Source organism: Tenrec ecaudatus, chromosome 1 (assembly GCF_050624435.1).
Source record: "Tenrec ecaudatus isolate mTenEca1 chromosome 1, mTenEca1.hap1, whole genome shotgun sequence".
In the NCBI taxonomy this organism is placed as follows: Eukaryota; Metazoa; Chordata; class Mammalia; order Afrosoricida; family Tenrecidae; genus Tenrec; species Tenrec ecaudatus.
In genome coordinates this window covers 246,418,849-246,432,261 of record NC_134530.1, presented here as the reverse complement: position 1 = coordinate 246,432,261, position 13,413 = coordinate 246,418,849, and the positions used below count along the sequence as shown (strand labels likewise).

Genomic DNA, 13,413 nt, shown 5'->3' with positions numbered 1-13,413 from the left:
TACCTCCCCTGCCAGCTGGGCAAACAGCCTCCGGAACCCATCGTCAATGTCGTCCTCGCTGGCGTCAATCTGGAAGGTGAGGAGCAACATTCAGAAACGGAGGCTCGGAGCCCAGCCCGAGTGCAAGCTGCCTGCCGCCCTGCTGCACGGCCTCCCCTCCAGGTTCCCCTTCTGCCCTCTCCTCTGAAGTTTCTCTTGGGCCTACACTCTTCATTATTGGGACTAAGCTATAAAGGACAGAACAACGAACTAATGGCAGAATGGGGGTTCCCCCCTACTTAAAGCACGCGGAGGAATATAAGCAACATGGGAAGGAGGCGCTGTGCTCTCGGTCCTCAGCAGCAGGTATCTTCTCTAACACCCACCACAAATTGCCTTCCACGCTCTGCCCCAAGAAAACTCAGGGAGCCCTGGTGACATAGGAGTTACGAGTTGGGCTGTGATCGCAGAGTTGGCTGTTTGAACCCACCAGCCACGCTGCAGGAGAGTGGCAGGGCTTTCTACTCCCATAAAGAGTTACAGCCTCAGAAACTCGCAGGGGCCGTTCTACCCTCTCCCGTAGACTCGCCAGGAGTCGGCATTGACTCGATGGCTGTGAGTTTGAGTTCTGAGTTTGAAAGGGAGCTTGGAAGCATCAAGCCTCATCACTGGAATGTGCTGGAACAATTCTGCCAGAGGCTAGTCAGCACAGCCAAGGGACTCTCTCTCAGCCCATGTGGCCAACTGGCAGCAGGGTTGCCTGGCCTGGCCGGCCCAGGGCAGAGCGGGCGCAACACGCAGGCCCGGCCTCCATTGTGGTGCTGGTGGTCTCAGCCACCTCTGCAGTTGTCAAGGCCGGGCTAGTCTGCAGCTCCCCAGGGCGCCCCTAACCGCTTCAGGACTTAGCACAGAAGTGCCTCTTTGGGAACTGAGGAATCTGAGGGAGTTTGTCCTCCAGCTTCCATGTTAATAGACAATGGGGGTCTCGCAGAGAGGGGGGAGTAACAAGAGCCTCATCATCTAGGCCTATGTGCAGTCGGATAACTGCCCAGCGGGCACAGACTGGCCCTGCCAGACTCTGGCTGCCTGGGCAAAGGGTTGCACTGCTAGTTCCAAGCTGCGTCCACCAGGTGCAGAGGGTGGAGGGTGGGCGTCCCATTAAGCCTTTGGAATTGATTTTGGCTCCTCTGATCTCTGTGTTGTCTGTGCCAGAGGGGGTGGAACCGAGGAGTGGCAAGTACCTCTTCAAGGTTGGCCTCAATCTCATCGTCAACAACTCTGGAAACAGAAGGAAATGCTGTGTTAGTGGAAGCGGGGCCAGGGATGAGAGGATGCTGCAGATGCCCCTGCTGACGTGCAGAGTTCAAGTCTAGCCTGGGTGGTGCTGGGGGGTTACTCTATCCTAACTTTCTATGGCAACATGTCTCTGAAGCAGCAGAAACCAGAGGAACGATGGTGGGTTGTGCATTGAACTGCGAACCACAAGGTCATCAGTTCAAAACCACCAGCTGCACTACGGGAGAAAGATGGGCTTTCTACTCCTGTAAGGACTTAGTCTCAGAAACTCACAGGGGGGTTCTCCCCTGGCCGCTACGTTCGCTCTGAGTTGGAATGAGCTGGCCAGCAGTGGCTGTGGGATGCACTGGAGCTGGTTTGGCTTGGTCCTCCTGCGTCTGGCCAGCAAGAAGCTAAGAGGGGTCGGCTGCCCTAGGAGAGCAGCCTGTCGCTGGCAGGAAGGATGGTACTGGGCCATTGGACAGTAGGGGCAGTAAGCTGGACAGAGCATGTTTCCTCCAGAGGATCCGAGCCCCCTCCCTGTGGACCAGCTGTACTAAAGGCTGCTGGGGGGCGGGGGGGGGGGGGAGTCGTAGACAGCCCCAGTGGTGGCTTGGTGTGCACCCATTCAGACTCTGACACCTCCGTGTCCTCCAGGGAAACCACGTTCCCACAGTGCTTTGTCTTGGGCTGAGGACAGTTCCTTGCTTTTACCTCCCTCATCCTCTTCCTTCTCTAGAAGCCAGCGGGGAGGGGGCTGGGGTAACCTCAACTTGTCCCCTCACACGCGCTGTACCGGTTATTGGACTCTGAGCACCTAGCACCAGGCCCGAGGGGCCACACTATGGTGTAGCTGCCCCGGCGCCAGCCCGACTCCCGGTGACCCAGTGCACACGGGAGGAAAGGCGCCATCCCCAGGAAGAGTCGTGGGTTTGGCTGTTCTTTTCACAGGGCTTTCGCTCGCTGCGTTTTGGGAGCTGACTGCCAGGCCTTTCTTCCTACTCTGACTTCATTTGGAAGCCCGGGAAACCTGTTCCGCAGCACACAACACACAACAACCCGCTGCTGAAAGACTGTGCGGTACCTGTGCATCTGGTGCATTGTCCGGGAACCGAACCAAGGGCTACTTTGTGCAAGATGGGTTGATCCGCCCGCTGAACCAGCGCTGCCCCCACTAGAAGGGACATGCACTCCCCACTTCTGTGGCCAGATCCCCCTGCCCTGCCCCACCCCAGCGTGTCCCCCGGCCTCCAGTCAGTCCTAGAGGCCCCAGTCTTTCTACTGGCGAATGTCCTCTGGTCAAAGTTGCCCCGGAATGAATCTGCTAACCAAGGCTGGGACAGTGGCCATCATGGACGGAGGCCATCCAGTCAGGGAGCCAAGGCCATGCCAACAGAGGCAGGGAACTGGCACACCAGCTGGGAAGGGTTCCCGGGTGGCTGGGTCCCAGCAAGGGAGGGTAGAGCTGGGAGCCCCGCTGACCATCTCAAAGGGCCATTCTGGAGGTCCTGGCCACTGGAGGGTCACTTACACCCTGCGTGGCTTTCAGCCGGCCGTGGCTGGACAAAGAAGGGCTGTGCGGGCACTGCCCACTGTCCTGGAAATGCCGGGGCTGCGTTCACAGCTCGCCGCCTAATGGAGATCATCGGAATGGAAATGCCAGTTTCGTACTTCAGACTCACTCCGTGAGGTCAGAGTCCCCGGTTCCATCGGCAGGGGAGGCATACCACCTTGTCCCAACGAAAACCAAAATAGATTCGAGCGGCTTTTCCCATTTCCCCTGAGTGTAACACTATACAGCCTTCGACACCGACCTCTGCTCACTCCCGCCCCACAAGGCTTTGTAGCACGGGGGTGGGAGTGGGGGTGGCGGAGGGTGCAGACCAGAGGAAGAAACCAGGCGGGTTGGGGGCAGATGGGCGGCAGAACCACCTACTCGTAGTCTGCTTTCTTCTCAGAAAAGACCCTGATGCAGAAGTCCCCGTCCTTGTTGGGCTCGAAGGTGGACGGCACCAGGATGTACTCTCCTGGAGGCAGCTTGAAGCGGTTGAGCACCTCCCGGAGGTTGATGAAGGTGTCCGAGCGCTCCCTCGCTCGGTGCGTCAGGAAGAAGCTCTTGCTGAGGTGGATGTTGGTCTGCCCGGAAAACTGGTGGAGGAACAGAGACGAGGGGCAGGAGGGGGAGACAGGCTGCAAAGCAGGCCCCCCCTCCCTCGTGGAGACCCGGGGAGTCTGGAGACGGGGTCTGGACCGGCCGAGGTAAGATGCAAGCTTCCTGCCGGGAACAGCATCGTCTGAGGGGGTCGTAAGCCTGGGCCTCAGGGCTCCCAGACACCGTGTGGTTGGCAAAAAGGCCCAGCTCTCCACAGGGCATCCCTCAGCCTTCATCTAAGGCATAGATTCCCCAACTTACTGGCCTAGTGCCTCCTTTCCAGAAAAACCATCCATTTATAACTCGGCACCCCCTGGTAACAAAACCCCTGTGTGCCAGCCCATCATCCAGCATAAAGTGTTGGCATCCATGTTTGCAGCCTCCCTGATCCTTCCAGTGCCCACCGGGGGCGGTCGCATCCACTCCGGGCAACACTGGTCTGTCTGCGTGAACCTCAGGGCAAAAACCTGGTACTGTTTTAAGGGTGGTAAGGACACAGTCCCCCGGTGTGTCCTCACGTTGCAACAGCGTGACCTGTCGTGAGGGCTCCCTTGGTGTGGCATAAATGCTTGGCTGTGAACTGGGAGGTTGGAGGTTCAAGCCACCCAGAAGTCTCTTGGAAGAAAGGCCTCAAGATCTGTACCCCAAGCACTCGGTCACCGAGAGCCCTGCAGAGCACAGCTTGGCCCTGGTACGGGTGGACGTGCCGGGAGTGGACCCAACGTCAGCCGGAGCTGACGAAGGCCCACGCCATGCCATGTCTGGGCACTGGCGCGAATCTGTTACCACCACGACTCATAAGCCATTGATCGAATGCCCCCAGTGAACGGGGGAAGTGGGACAGCTGCCAAGTTTCACTGAAGAAGAAACTGGTGTCCGGAGAGGACATGCGACTTGTCCGAGGAGACACAGCCTACACGTGGGAGAGCTGGGATGGACCAGTCCCCCCCATGGTCCTGCTCTGAGGTCTGCTGGGCACATCGCTTCCCGTTAGGCTGGTTTTAAGGGCTAAGCAGGGGTGCTTGGTGAGCCTCTACGGTGCCTGGATGATGAGCTCCTGACCTGGAGCTGGGTCTCAGACCATTGAGGTCCAGGCAACCTCATGGGACCCCAGAGGATCCTGGACTGCTCTGCCATAGCCAGTGTCCCCTGCCCAAGCTTCCAGATACTTCCTGAGCTCCGACAGCTGGAGCCTCTTATCTGCTGGGGAGCCCCAGGGATGGATGCCAGACGTACCTCCTCTGGAACCTGCCAAGAGAAAGGGGAACCACACTTGACTCAGCCTCCAGGAAAGCAGTGTGTACGTGTACACACACACATACACACACACACACAAACACACACACACAATATCACCTAACTTGTCTCTTTGGCTAGCCCCTTTCTCAGGAGCATTCCCAGTCGTCTTAACAAATCAACATGGTGATTACCTTTCAAGGAACCTCAAGCATTACCATGTTTAAAAAACAGCTTCCTGGTAATGGTGGAGGAGCCTGGTGGGGCAGTGGTTACGTGTTGGGCTGCCGTCTGCATGGTCAGCAGTTCGAAACCACCAAAGACTGGGCTTGCTACTCCCATCTTCAGTTACAATCTTGGAAACCCACGGGGAGTGGCATGGCCTCAATGGCAGTGAGTTTGGTTTGGTAATGGTGTGGATGGCCTGTCTCTCCCATTCCCATAGCACAGAAAACTGAGGGAGCGGCCCAAGGTCCCAGCCTGCCGCCACCTTGGGGAAGCTGCCTGGTCAGAGGCCACAGGGACACACTCTGTGGAAGGAGCCACGAGGTCTAGGCTACTGTCTGCATATCCCACCTATACTTCTGCTGCCCATCCACTTGCTCTCAGGTTCTGGTCTCTCCATGGGAACACTTGATCCCATACTGTGACTGCTTGTCCAAGCCTGGCTGGGGAGGAGTAGGGGTCTGTGTCCCACAATTCTGCCTTGGAGTTATTTTGTCCCTGACCTGAAGTCAGGGGTGGGGGGCTTTGGAATTATGTGCATTTGGGGTATAGGTAATACTTGCCCAGCCTCTTTCTTGGGGGGCCATGGAGTGCTGGGGGAGGGGAGGGGAAGGCACCCTGAGTTGTGCTATTTGCTGATCTCTGTTGTATCAATATGACCACTGCAGCCATTTCCAAGCTGCTTTGCTGTGTACTCCACTTCAGCCACCCTAGGGTTTCCTTGCTGCCCTGCTAACCCAAGGCCATCAGCATGGGGCTTGCTTCTCTTCCCTTGGCTGTGAAGGAGAACGGGGCCAGGGGACAGAGAGCTTCTGCGGGGGTGGCATCGGGACCCAGCCATGGAACCCTGGGGCTTGTGGGATGACTGACTGTCCCCGCCCCTGTGCTTGCCACCTTCCTTCCAGGCCATCGACTCTGCTGGGCTTGGCCCAGCTGGCTCAGTTCCTGCCCTCACAATAGCTCCCAGCGCGGTCCGGGACACTCTGTTCCCATCTTAAGTCTCCTTGTCCTGTGGAGATTGGCCGGCACACCCGAAGCACAGAGAAGGGGCCTCCGAAGGAACTCAGAGGCCATGCTAGCGTGTCCGTCCCAGGACGTCTGTGTTCAGCGATGGTGTGGAACAGGGTCTGTAGAGTGTGCAGACCCTAACAGATGGAGAAGAAAGTTCCCACCATCTACTTCGGAAAACCAGTCAATGGTTGGCAATGGTCAGACCCACAGCCCGTCTGGGCCAGGGGCGGGCATCTGTGGGGATGCCAGGGGAGGTTGGGCAGCATTAGGCATCACTGTGCATAGGGTGACGACAAGTCGGGGCTATTCGACAGCCGCTCCCAGGGCAGTGGTGGGGACCCAGCCACTAGCTCGATGACAGAGGCCAGCTTTAGGGAGGGAGGGGAGGAAAGACTGGGCTGCCCTGTCTGGCCTCCCACCCCTGCCCACCTCGTAGATGCCGAAGCCAATGGTGTGCATGTCCTCCCCCATCTTCCTCTGCCGCCTCCGGTGCTTCTGAATCAGGCCCACCAGGAAGGTGCAGCCGCTCTCCCCGTCCTCCTGGTCCTCGTCCTCCTCCTCCAGCTTGATCAGGTACTGGGGGTTCATCCAGAACGTATCTATAGCCAGAGCATGGCTGAGGTTAGAGCCCAGCCCCGCGAGCCTGGCCCTGTGAGGGAGGGGTGTTCCGAGGTAACCCCTGGTCCCTCGGGTTAGAGCTGGCTGGAAGATGCTTGCACATTAGGGGGGGCGGGAGGGGCCCCTCAGGAGCAGCTGAAGTTGAGGCTGGTTGACAGCTCCATCTGGGTGGGAGTTGGGGGGTGGGCTGAGGAGAGGTTGCCCTGCGCTTGTCTGAAGCTTATGGGGACATTGCCAAATGCCCTGTCCCCGAAGTCCCTCCCAGGTTTGCAGGCTCCCTCTAGTGGCGCCTTCCTCTGCCGGGAAGGTCTGGGAGAGGCCAGGCCAGCGGACTGGCCCAGGGCCCCACAGTGAACCTCGAGGCCAGGGGCCCCCTGTGGGTGTTTCTGCCGTCTACTTGGGTCCTGGTCTTGCCCTCGTGGCGCCTCGGCCCTCCCGGCTTCCAAAACTGGTCTGTAGCGTCTGAGATTCATGCGTGCTTAAAGGTAATGATGCTGATTATGGTCCCTATGGAATGGGGTAAAATTCTAACAGATACATTGATCTAGTGCAGGGGGTTGCAAGCTACAGCCCTGTGGATTACGGCCGGGTGTTGTCAATAAATGTTTACTGGGACCTGGCCATAGACCGGTTTGTACATCAATGATTGCTTTCAGGCTACAGCAGTAACCAAAGAGCTCACAAAGCTGAAACCAGTCACCTGCTGGTCCTGCAGAGAGAGTTTGCCAACCCCTGACTTGGTGGGCAGAGAAGGAGGGACCTGTGGGGGAGGCTGGGTGCCTCCTCCGATCCTCTGAGACCGCTGCTTGGTGACTGCGTCAGCATGTGAGGTGGAATCAGGGCGCCTGCCAGCTGGCCCCTCTCTCTATGTGGCCTGCTCTGTGGGTCTGGGGAGCTGCTGCACATCTCAGTCTCCTCCTCTGTAAGACTCTGTGGATGACCATGACCTGCCCATCACAGGACTTAGAGAGTGGCCGCTCCATCAGAGTGCCTGGGTTCAAATCCCAGCTTGTTGAGTGCAAGATCTTGGGCAAGTCACGCAGGCTCTCCAAGCTCCAGATGGAGGTGATGACCAAGGGCCTCCCTCAGATGTGAGCAAATGGCAGGATGGGTGTGTGTGTGTGTGTGTGTGTGTCCCCTAGGAGAGTCCCTAGAGCCCCAGCTGCCATCATCATTAGATGGTTTCCAAGGGAGACGGTGTGCGAGAACCGAGTGGCCAAAGCAGAAGAGGCCAGGGAACCACAGAGGGTGGGTGGGCCAGTGTGGAAGGCTCCCCCCCCCGCCCCCACATGAACAGGGCTGTGTCAGAGGGCTCTCTGGGTGCTGAGGGTGGGCTCCCTGCAGGCTTAGGGTGGGAGCAGTGGCTCCTGGGCATGGAATTCCGCCTTGGGGATAGGTGGGTGTGTGGGTGTACAGGGTACTCCAGCATCTGGAGGGGACATTCCAGAAAGAGCAGGTCTTGGGTCCCATCTGGGGAGGGAGGCAAGTGAATGGAAAGGGTCATGGAGCTCAGGTGACAGTGGTGGTGCTGTGAGTGAGGCTCGCTCGAGAAGGCAGCAGGGAGAGTGGGGCCGTCCTTCCCCACCCCATCCTTACTCGGGTAGTTCCTGCAGCCCCCAGCAGTGGAGCCCCGCCTCCAGTTCCCATCCATCTTGGTCAGCTTCCACTTCTTGTAGGACTCGCAGGTGAGGGTGTCAGGAGTCAGGTTGCAAATCTCCAGCCGGGAATAGTGCCTCAGGAAGTCGCTGAAAGACATCCTGGCAAAAGCAGAGAAGGGACACCCCAGGGGTTACACGACGTATAGGTCCTGCGAAAGGCCAGGCAGGCAGGCAGCCTGGAGGCCGAACCTTAGGGTCAGTGGGCAGCAGGTCCAGAATTAGGAGTCTCTACTCCCAGCGGGGGCTCTGGCACCTGCCAGCTGGGTGGAGCTCCACCTGCTCATCTGCAAGGCTGAGGGCCCCGAAGACTCGCAGGTACGCTGTGGCCCTGTCTTTGTGGAGGCCGATGGTCCTCAGTGGGGTGCAGACACAGACAAGTGGGCACCACACTGCTCACAGGCGCCTGGTTTCTTAAGGTGTGGGGAGGACTTTCCAGGAAAATGTCAACGAAAAGGCTGCCTCATCTTGTCCCGTGCTCTCTATCAGAATCTTTTTTTGTTTTCAGGGAATCCTCTCAGCCTTTTGAGTGAAGCTGCTCAGCTTTGAACCTGATGCAGCAGGTGGACATGCCGAAGATATTAATGTTCAAGACTTTTTTGTTCAGGGTCCAGCGATGGATTGAAGCAAGACACACACACACACACACACACACACACACACACACACACACACACACATCCAAGTCCCTCTGTCCCCAACACAATCACCTCCTTTTTGAGCCACTCTCTAGTGAAACCCACAAGCAGGTACCAGTTTGCCAGAAGTCCATCCATCTTACCAGAACTCTCCATCTTCTTGCCGTCTGGTCAGCTGTTCCCTCACGTCGGGGTCTATCGTGTTCCAGTTTGGGCAGCTGGAACCCAAAGGAGCGGGGGAGGCATTAGATACTGGTGAGGGGGATGTCTTCTCCGTGAGGCGCCCCAGAGTTGGGAACAAGGACACGCACTCTTTCCTTGAAGGCCACGACACAGCAGGGAGGGGGCAGGGAGCACACGGGTAGCTAAGGGCCTCAGGGGAGGGAGGTTGGTTTACCAAAGAAGAGTCCAGAAAATGGACACAACCCTTCAGAGAGAGAGAGAGAGAGAGAGAGAGAGAGAGAGAGAGAGAGAGGTGGCTTCTGCTGCCTGAACAGAGATGGGCTTTGCAGCTCCTTTAGGGCACCGGAAAGTCTGGGGAGGAGCGTCTCAGAGAGCCGGCCTGCACGCCTTGCTAGGTGTCTGCCAGCGCAGGGAGCTGGCGGAAAGCCAGGGAGGAAAGAAGTCCAAATGCGATAGTACTCAAAAGCCCTTCCAGTAACTTCCCCAAGGCAACACAGGAACCTCGCTCCAGCCTTTGGCGTGGAAGCTCACAGCCTACCGACTGGAACAAGTGCTTGAAAATTAAGCCCAAGGGCTAATGGGACCGTGTGAACCACAACCTCTAGAACCTTGAGATGGTGCCCTGCTACCAGTACCGACTGCTCTGATAGGATCATAAAAGTATCCTGGATAGAGAGAGCGGGAAACAGAACCAAATCCTAAGGAAGTCCAGACTGACTGGTCTGATAGACTTGGTCGAGTCTGTGGCCCTCAGACCCCTTCAAAGACGGACACGGAGCTCAGCCCAGGGACCAGGTTTCCACCAAACACTAGGCCTGGACAGTGACTGGCAAGACCAGGAGGAATGTGGTCCCGGGAACCATCAACTACGTGAGACCCAGAGGCAGGCATGAGCAGGATGAAAAGATGAGTGGAAGTGGGGAACCCAAAGAACAAGTGGGAGGAGTGTCGGTACCTGGAGGGGAAATGCCAACCAAGTCATGAGATGAAATGCATATAAATGGTTGAGTGGGAAGCTACTGGGCTCTGTAAACAAAGACTGAGCCACGATACAATGTTCAAGGAGAAAACGAAGAAACGGCACTCGGGGGTGGCAGGGTGGCTTAGATGGTGAATCTGAGCCAGATGAGGCGTTAACCACGAATGCCAGCACGAGTATCGCAGGAGCCCTGGGCCCTGGGCAAGGCCCTTGACCGCCAGCAGGAGGGCCCCGGCCAATCCCTTCCTGCTGGCGAGACTGTGACTCACAGTACCGGCCAAGGACTTGAAGAGTACCGGTTTAAGCGACCCCTCACAAAGGTGCCGCCTGCCCATGGACATTCAACTACTGTTGCCTGTGAACCCGGGACCTGCACACCACACGTCTTCCTCTTCCTTCACTGGTCACAGCCTCTAAAGCAGACCACCCACCATGAGGCTTCCTCTCACTCTCCTCTCAGGTCTCCCCCACTGCCGGACTACTCACTTGTCACTCCACCTCCCGGTCCACTCCACTTCCCCCCAGGGATTCCGGATGCGGATCAGTTTCTGTAGGCTCCCATTGCTTTCAACCTGCAAGAGGGGAGGAGAGGAGAGCTGAGCCAGGCCAGGGCTGACTCCAGGGCCAAGCTCCCTGAAGCATGTTGGGGTGGGGGGAGGGGACACTCGACTTCTAGACCTCTCGCTGCAGCCCAGTTCTGGGAAGTGGCTAGTGGTCTTGTCATCTCTGTCGGGAGTCTGACACATGCGCACGCTGTTCCAGACTTGGCTTTGGCACTTGACCCCTCCTGAACCGTAGTTGAACTGAAGAGAGCAGGGGGTGTGCTTCTCACAGGAGTTCGGGGGAACTTCACTGCTTAGCAAAAGGACCTGGGTCCCACCAACACACACGTGCACTATTCACAACAGCGGCAAGGTGGAGACAGGGGAGCGGTCCCTCGGCAGACGAATGGCCGTGCACAATGGCCTACTTCCGAGCCACCAGGCTACGCCACGGATGAGACTTGGCAGGTCGCTGCTGAGTCAGAGCAGACCGGCAGGAAGGGGCATGTACTCTAGGACCCCATTTATGGGACTTTAGCTGCAGCACGGAAGTCGTACCACGGGCAGTATTCATTAACATCAGAAGATGGGCTGGCAGGAAAAACCAAACGAAAAACCGACACTGAACACACACACGTGACTGGAAACGCTCAGAGGCCCCGGGGCTAGCTTGGGTCTGGGCACTAGCAGCGGCCGTGGGCTGCTGGCTAAGTGGCGTGTTGTGAGCAGCCGTCACCAGTGGGGGACTTGCCAGACCCTGAGCAAGCCCCAGCGTGGTTTAATCATCGTGGTGGCCTCCCTAGGGTCATAACATGGTGTGGTGTCCATTTTCCAGACCATAAAACAAAGGGGCAGGGCTGGCCGAGGCCCGCGGCTGAGCTGTTGAGGTTTAGAGACGAGGGCGCTGGTGAGAGAGGATGGGAAAGCACTCTACAGAGTATAAAATATTACGACGCTATAAAGTACTGTCTGAACTGTTTTCATAAACGGGCCCAGGAGACTATGACAGAGGAGTAAGTTCGACGCCCGGAGAGAACCCTGCGGCCACCGGGGGGCAGCGCGCGCCCACGATCGGCCGGCCCTGCTCCCTCCGGAAAGGAAAGTCCAATTCCTGTTTGGTTGCAGGAAAGCCAGGCCCACGGAACCACCCGGGGACAATGCGCGCCCCGCCCTGGGCCGGTGCTGCGGGCCGCCGCTGGAGGGCAGAGGACGCTTGAACAGCCCGCGGGCGTTACCTCCTCGGCGCCGGTGACCGAGTACGCGTGTCCCTTCACCAGCTTCTGGAAGGTGACGGCCTCCGAGTCCGCGGCGCTGGTGATCTGCGAACAGGGAGGATCAGCTGCTGTCCCACCTGTCCCACCACCAACACCCCCCAACGCTGGGGGTGACTCGGGCCTTACCATGGGGGCAGCGGGGCCCTGGCCTGGGGGTGAAAGGGTGGGGAGACCTGCATTCCGGACCGAGACTCCGCCCCCTGCCTGCTTTCAGTTACTGAATGGCACCAAGAACACAGATAAAAACCCACAGGGGGCAGCTTAGAGCTGCCCTCTTTGGGTTTCAAGACTGCAAATCCTTTGGGAACCTTGTTCTCTCGTAGCAGCTGGTGGGCTGGAACTGCTGACCTGGCAGTTGGTAGCCCAATGCTTAACCCACTGTGCCACCAGGCCAACCTCCTGTCAGCAACAGGAGGAATGCCTAGATGCGCACTCTGGGGGCGTAGCCCTGAGCCAGCTGCAGGCATGCCTGCCCACATGTACTATGTGTCTGTATCATGGATGTCCCTGCCCCAGGCCTGGCTAGGCCAGCATCACGGTGTATGATGTTAGGGGTTCAGGGCCTGAGCTCAACCCCCCCAACCCCTCCTCTCTCCATCTACTCTGAAAAAGGTGGCTATTTTGGTCTTGGTCACTGGGGAGAAGGCCTCGCCGCACAAAGGGGCTTTTTCCTTGCCAAGGTCTGCAGGATAAACACGGGGCGTCTCCGCCTACAGCCCGGCAGCACCAGTCTTTCTAACCTCTGTCCCTGCAGGCATGGGGTCCTGGGCAGGACAGGGCTCGGGGCACAGGACACTGCCTCTGGCTCCAGGCTCCTTGGAGTCAGGACACCATGCCCACCTCCCTTCCCCAGCAGGAAGAGGAAATAGTTTCTCTCTGGGCCTGCTCACGGCTCCCCGTGGGTCCTTTAGTCCTGGAACTGAGTGTGGCTCTTCATTCTGACTAATGCAGGGCAGGGGTCTTCCTGAAAACCATGCTCTGGGGCGGTCATTCAGAGGGGGCTGCGAGTTGAGGAGCGGGCTGGGGTAGAAATGTCTGGAAGCCCTGTTATCATCACGTAGCCAGTCTGGCTGTTACCCAGACCCAACATTCTCTTGGAGCGCTGCAGACAGTGATAGGGTGGGCCGGCTGGGGCTGCTCTCATAAGGAAGGAGCCATGGTCTCCACAGCCGTGGCGGGCACGGAGGCCTGGACTTACATCAATGGAGCAGCCCAGGAGAGAGCCCTTCTCCAGAGCCTTCTGGATGATCTTGAAGAGGTTGGGAGGGGCCTTCTTCAACTCGTACCACTCAGCGATGCCTCCGGTGAAGTCCTCAAAGCCCTCAGTGGTGGAGCCCCCCGAGAGCGCCTCATAGCACCCGTTGACCCTGCAGGAGGGAAACAGACGCTCCTGATTGCCCGGTGCGACATGCAGATTCTCCAGGCGGGTGCCGCCTCCACAGTCACCGTCTCCCTGGGACTCGGAGAAGTTTGTAAAAGGAGCTCACAGAGTTTCCGAGAAGGAAGGCTCGTGGTGATGTGCCAGTCTGATGCCCCACATCCTAGCAGGAGCCGGCAGGTGGGCACACTGGCTGCTGGGCATTAACAGCTTAAAATGCGACAACCACCCCATCACAACAGCAGTCTCCCACAAAAGGAGACTCTGT

General features: G+C 58.1%; 1 protein-coding gene across 1 annotated transcript in view; it reads right to left on the bottom strand.

The window, feature by feature from the left end:
- Positions 1–13,413, bottom strand: part of CAPN2 (calpain 2) — a 68,171-nt gene that overhangs the window by 12,674 nt on the left and 42,084 nt on the right. Inside the window, exons 5-14 of the mRNA XM_075530627.1 lie at positions 12,966–13,134; positions 11,729–11,812; positions 10,438–10,523; positions 8,933–9,007; positions 8,093–8,253; positions 6,308–6,477; positions 4,643–4,654; positions 3,191–3,402; positions 1,221–1,257; positions 4–69 (exon numbers count right to left, since the gene is read on the bottom strand). Coding sequence (XP_075386742.1) covers positions 4–69; positions 1,221–1,257; positions 3,191–3,402; positions 4,643–4,654; positions 6,308–6,477; positions 8,093–8,253; positions 8,933–9,007; positions 10,438–10,523; positions 11,729–11,812; positions 12,966–13,134 — 1,072 coding nt within the window. The remainder of the gene's footprint in view (positions 1–3; positions 70–1,220; positions 1,258–3,190; positions 3,403–4,642; positions 4,655–6,307; positions 6,478–8,092; positions 8,254–8,932; positions 9,008–10,437; positions 10,524–11,728; positions 11,813–12,965; positions 13,135–13,413) is intronic.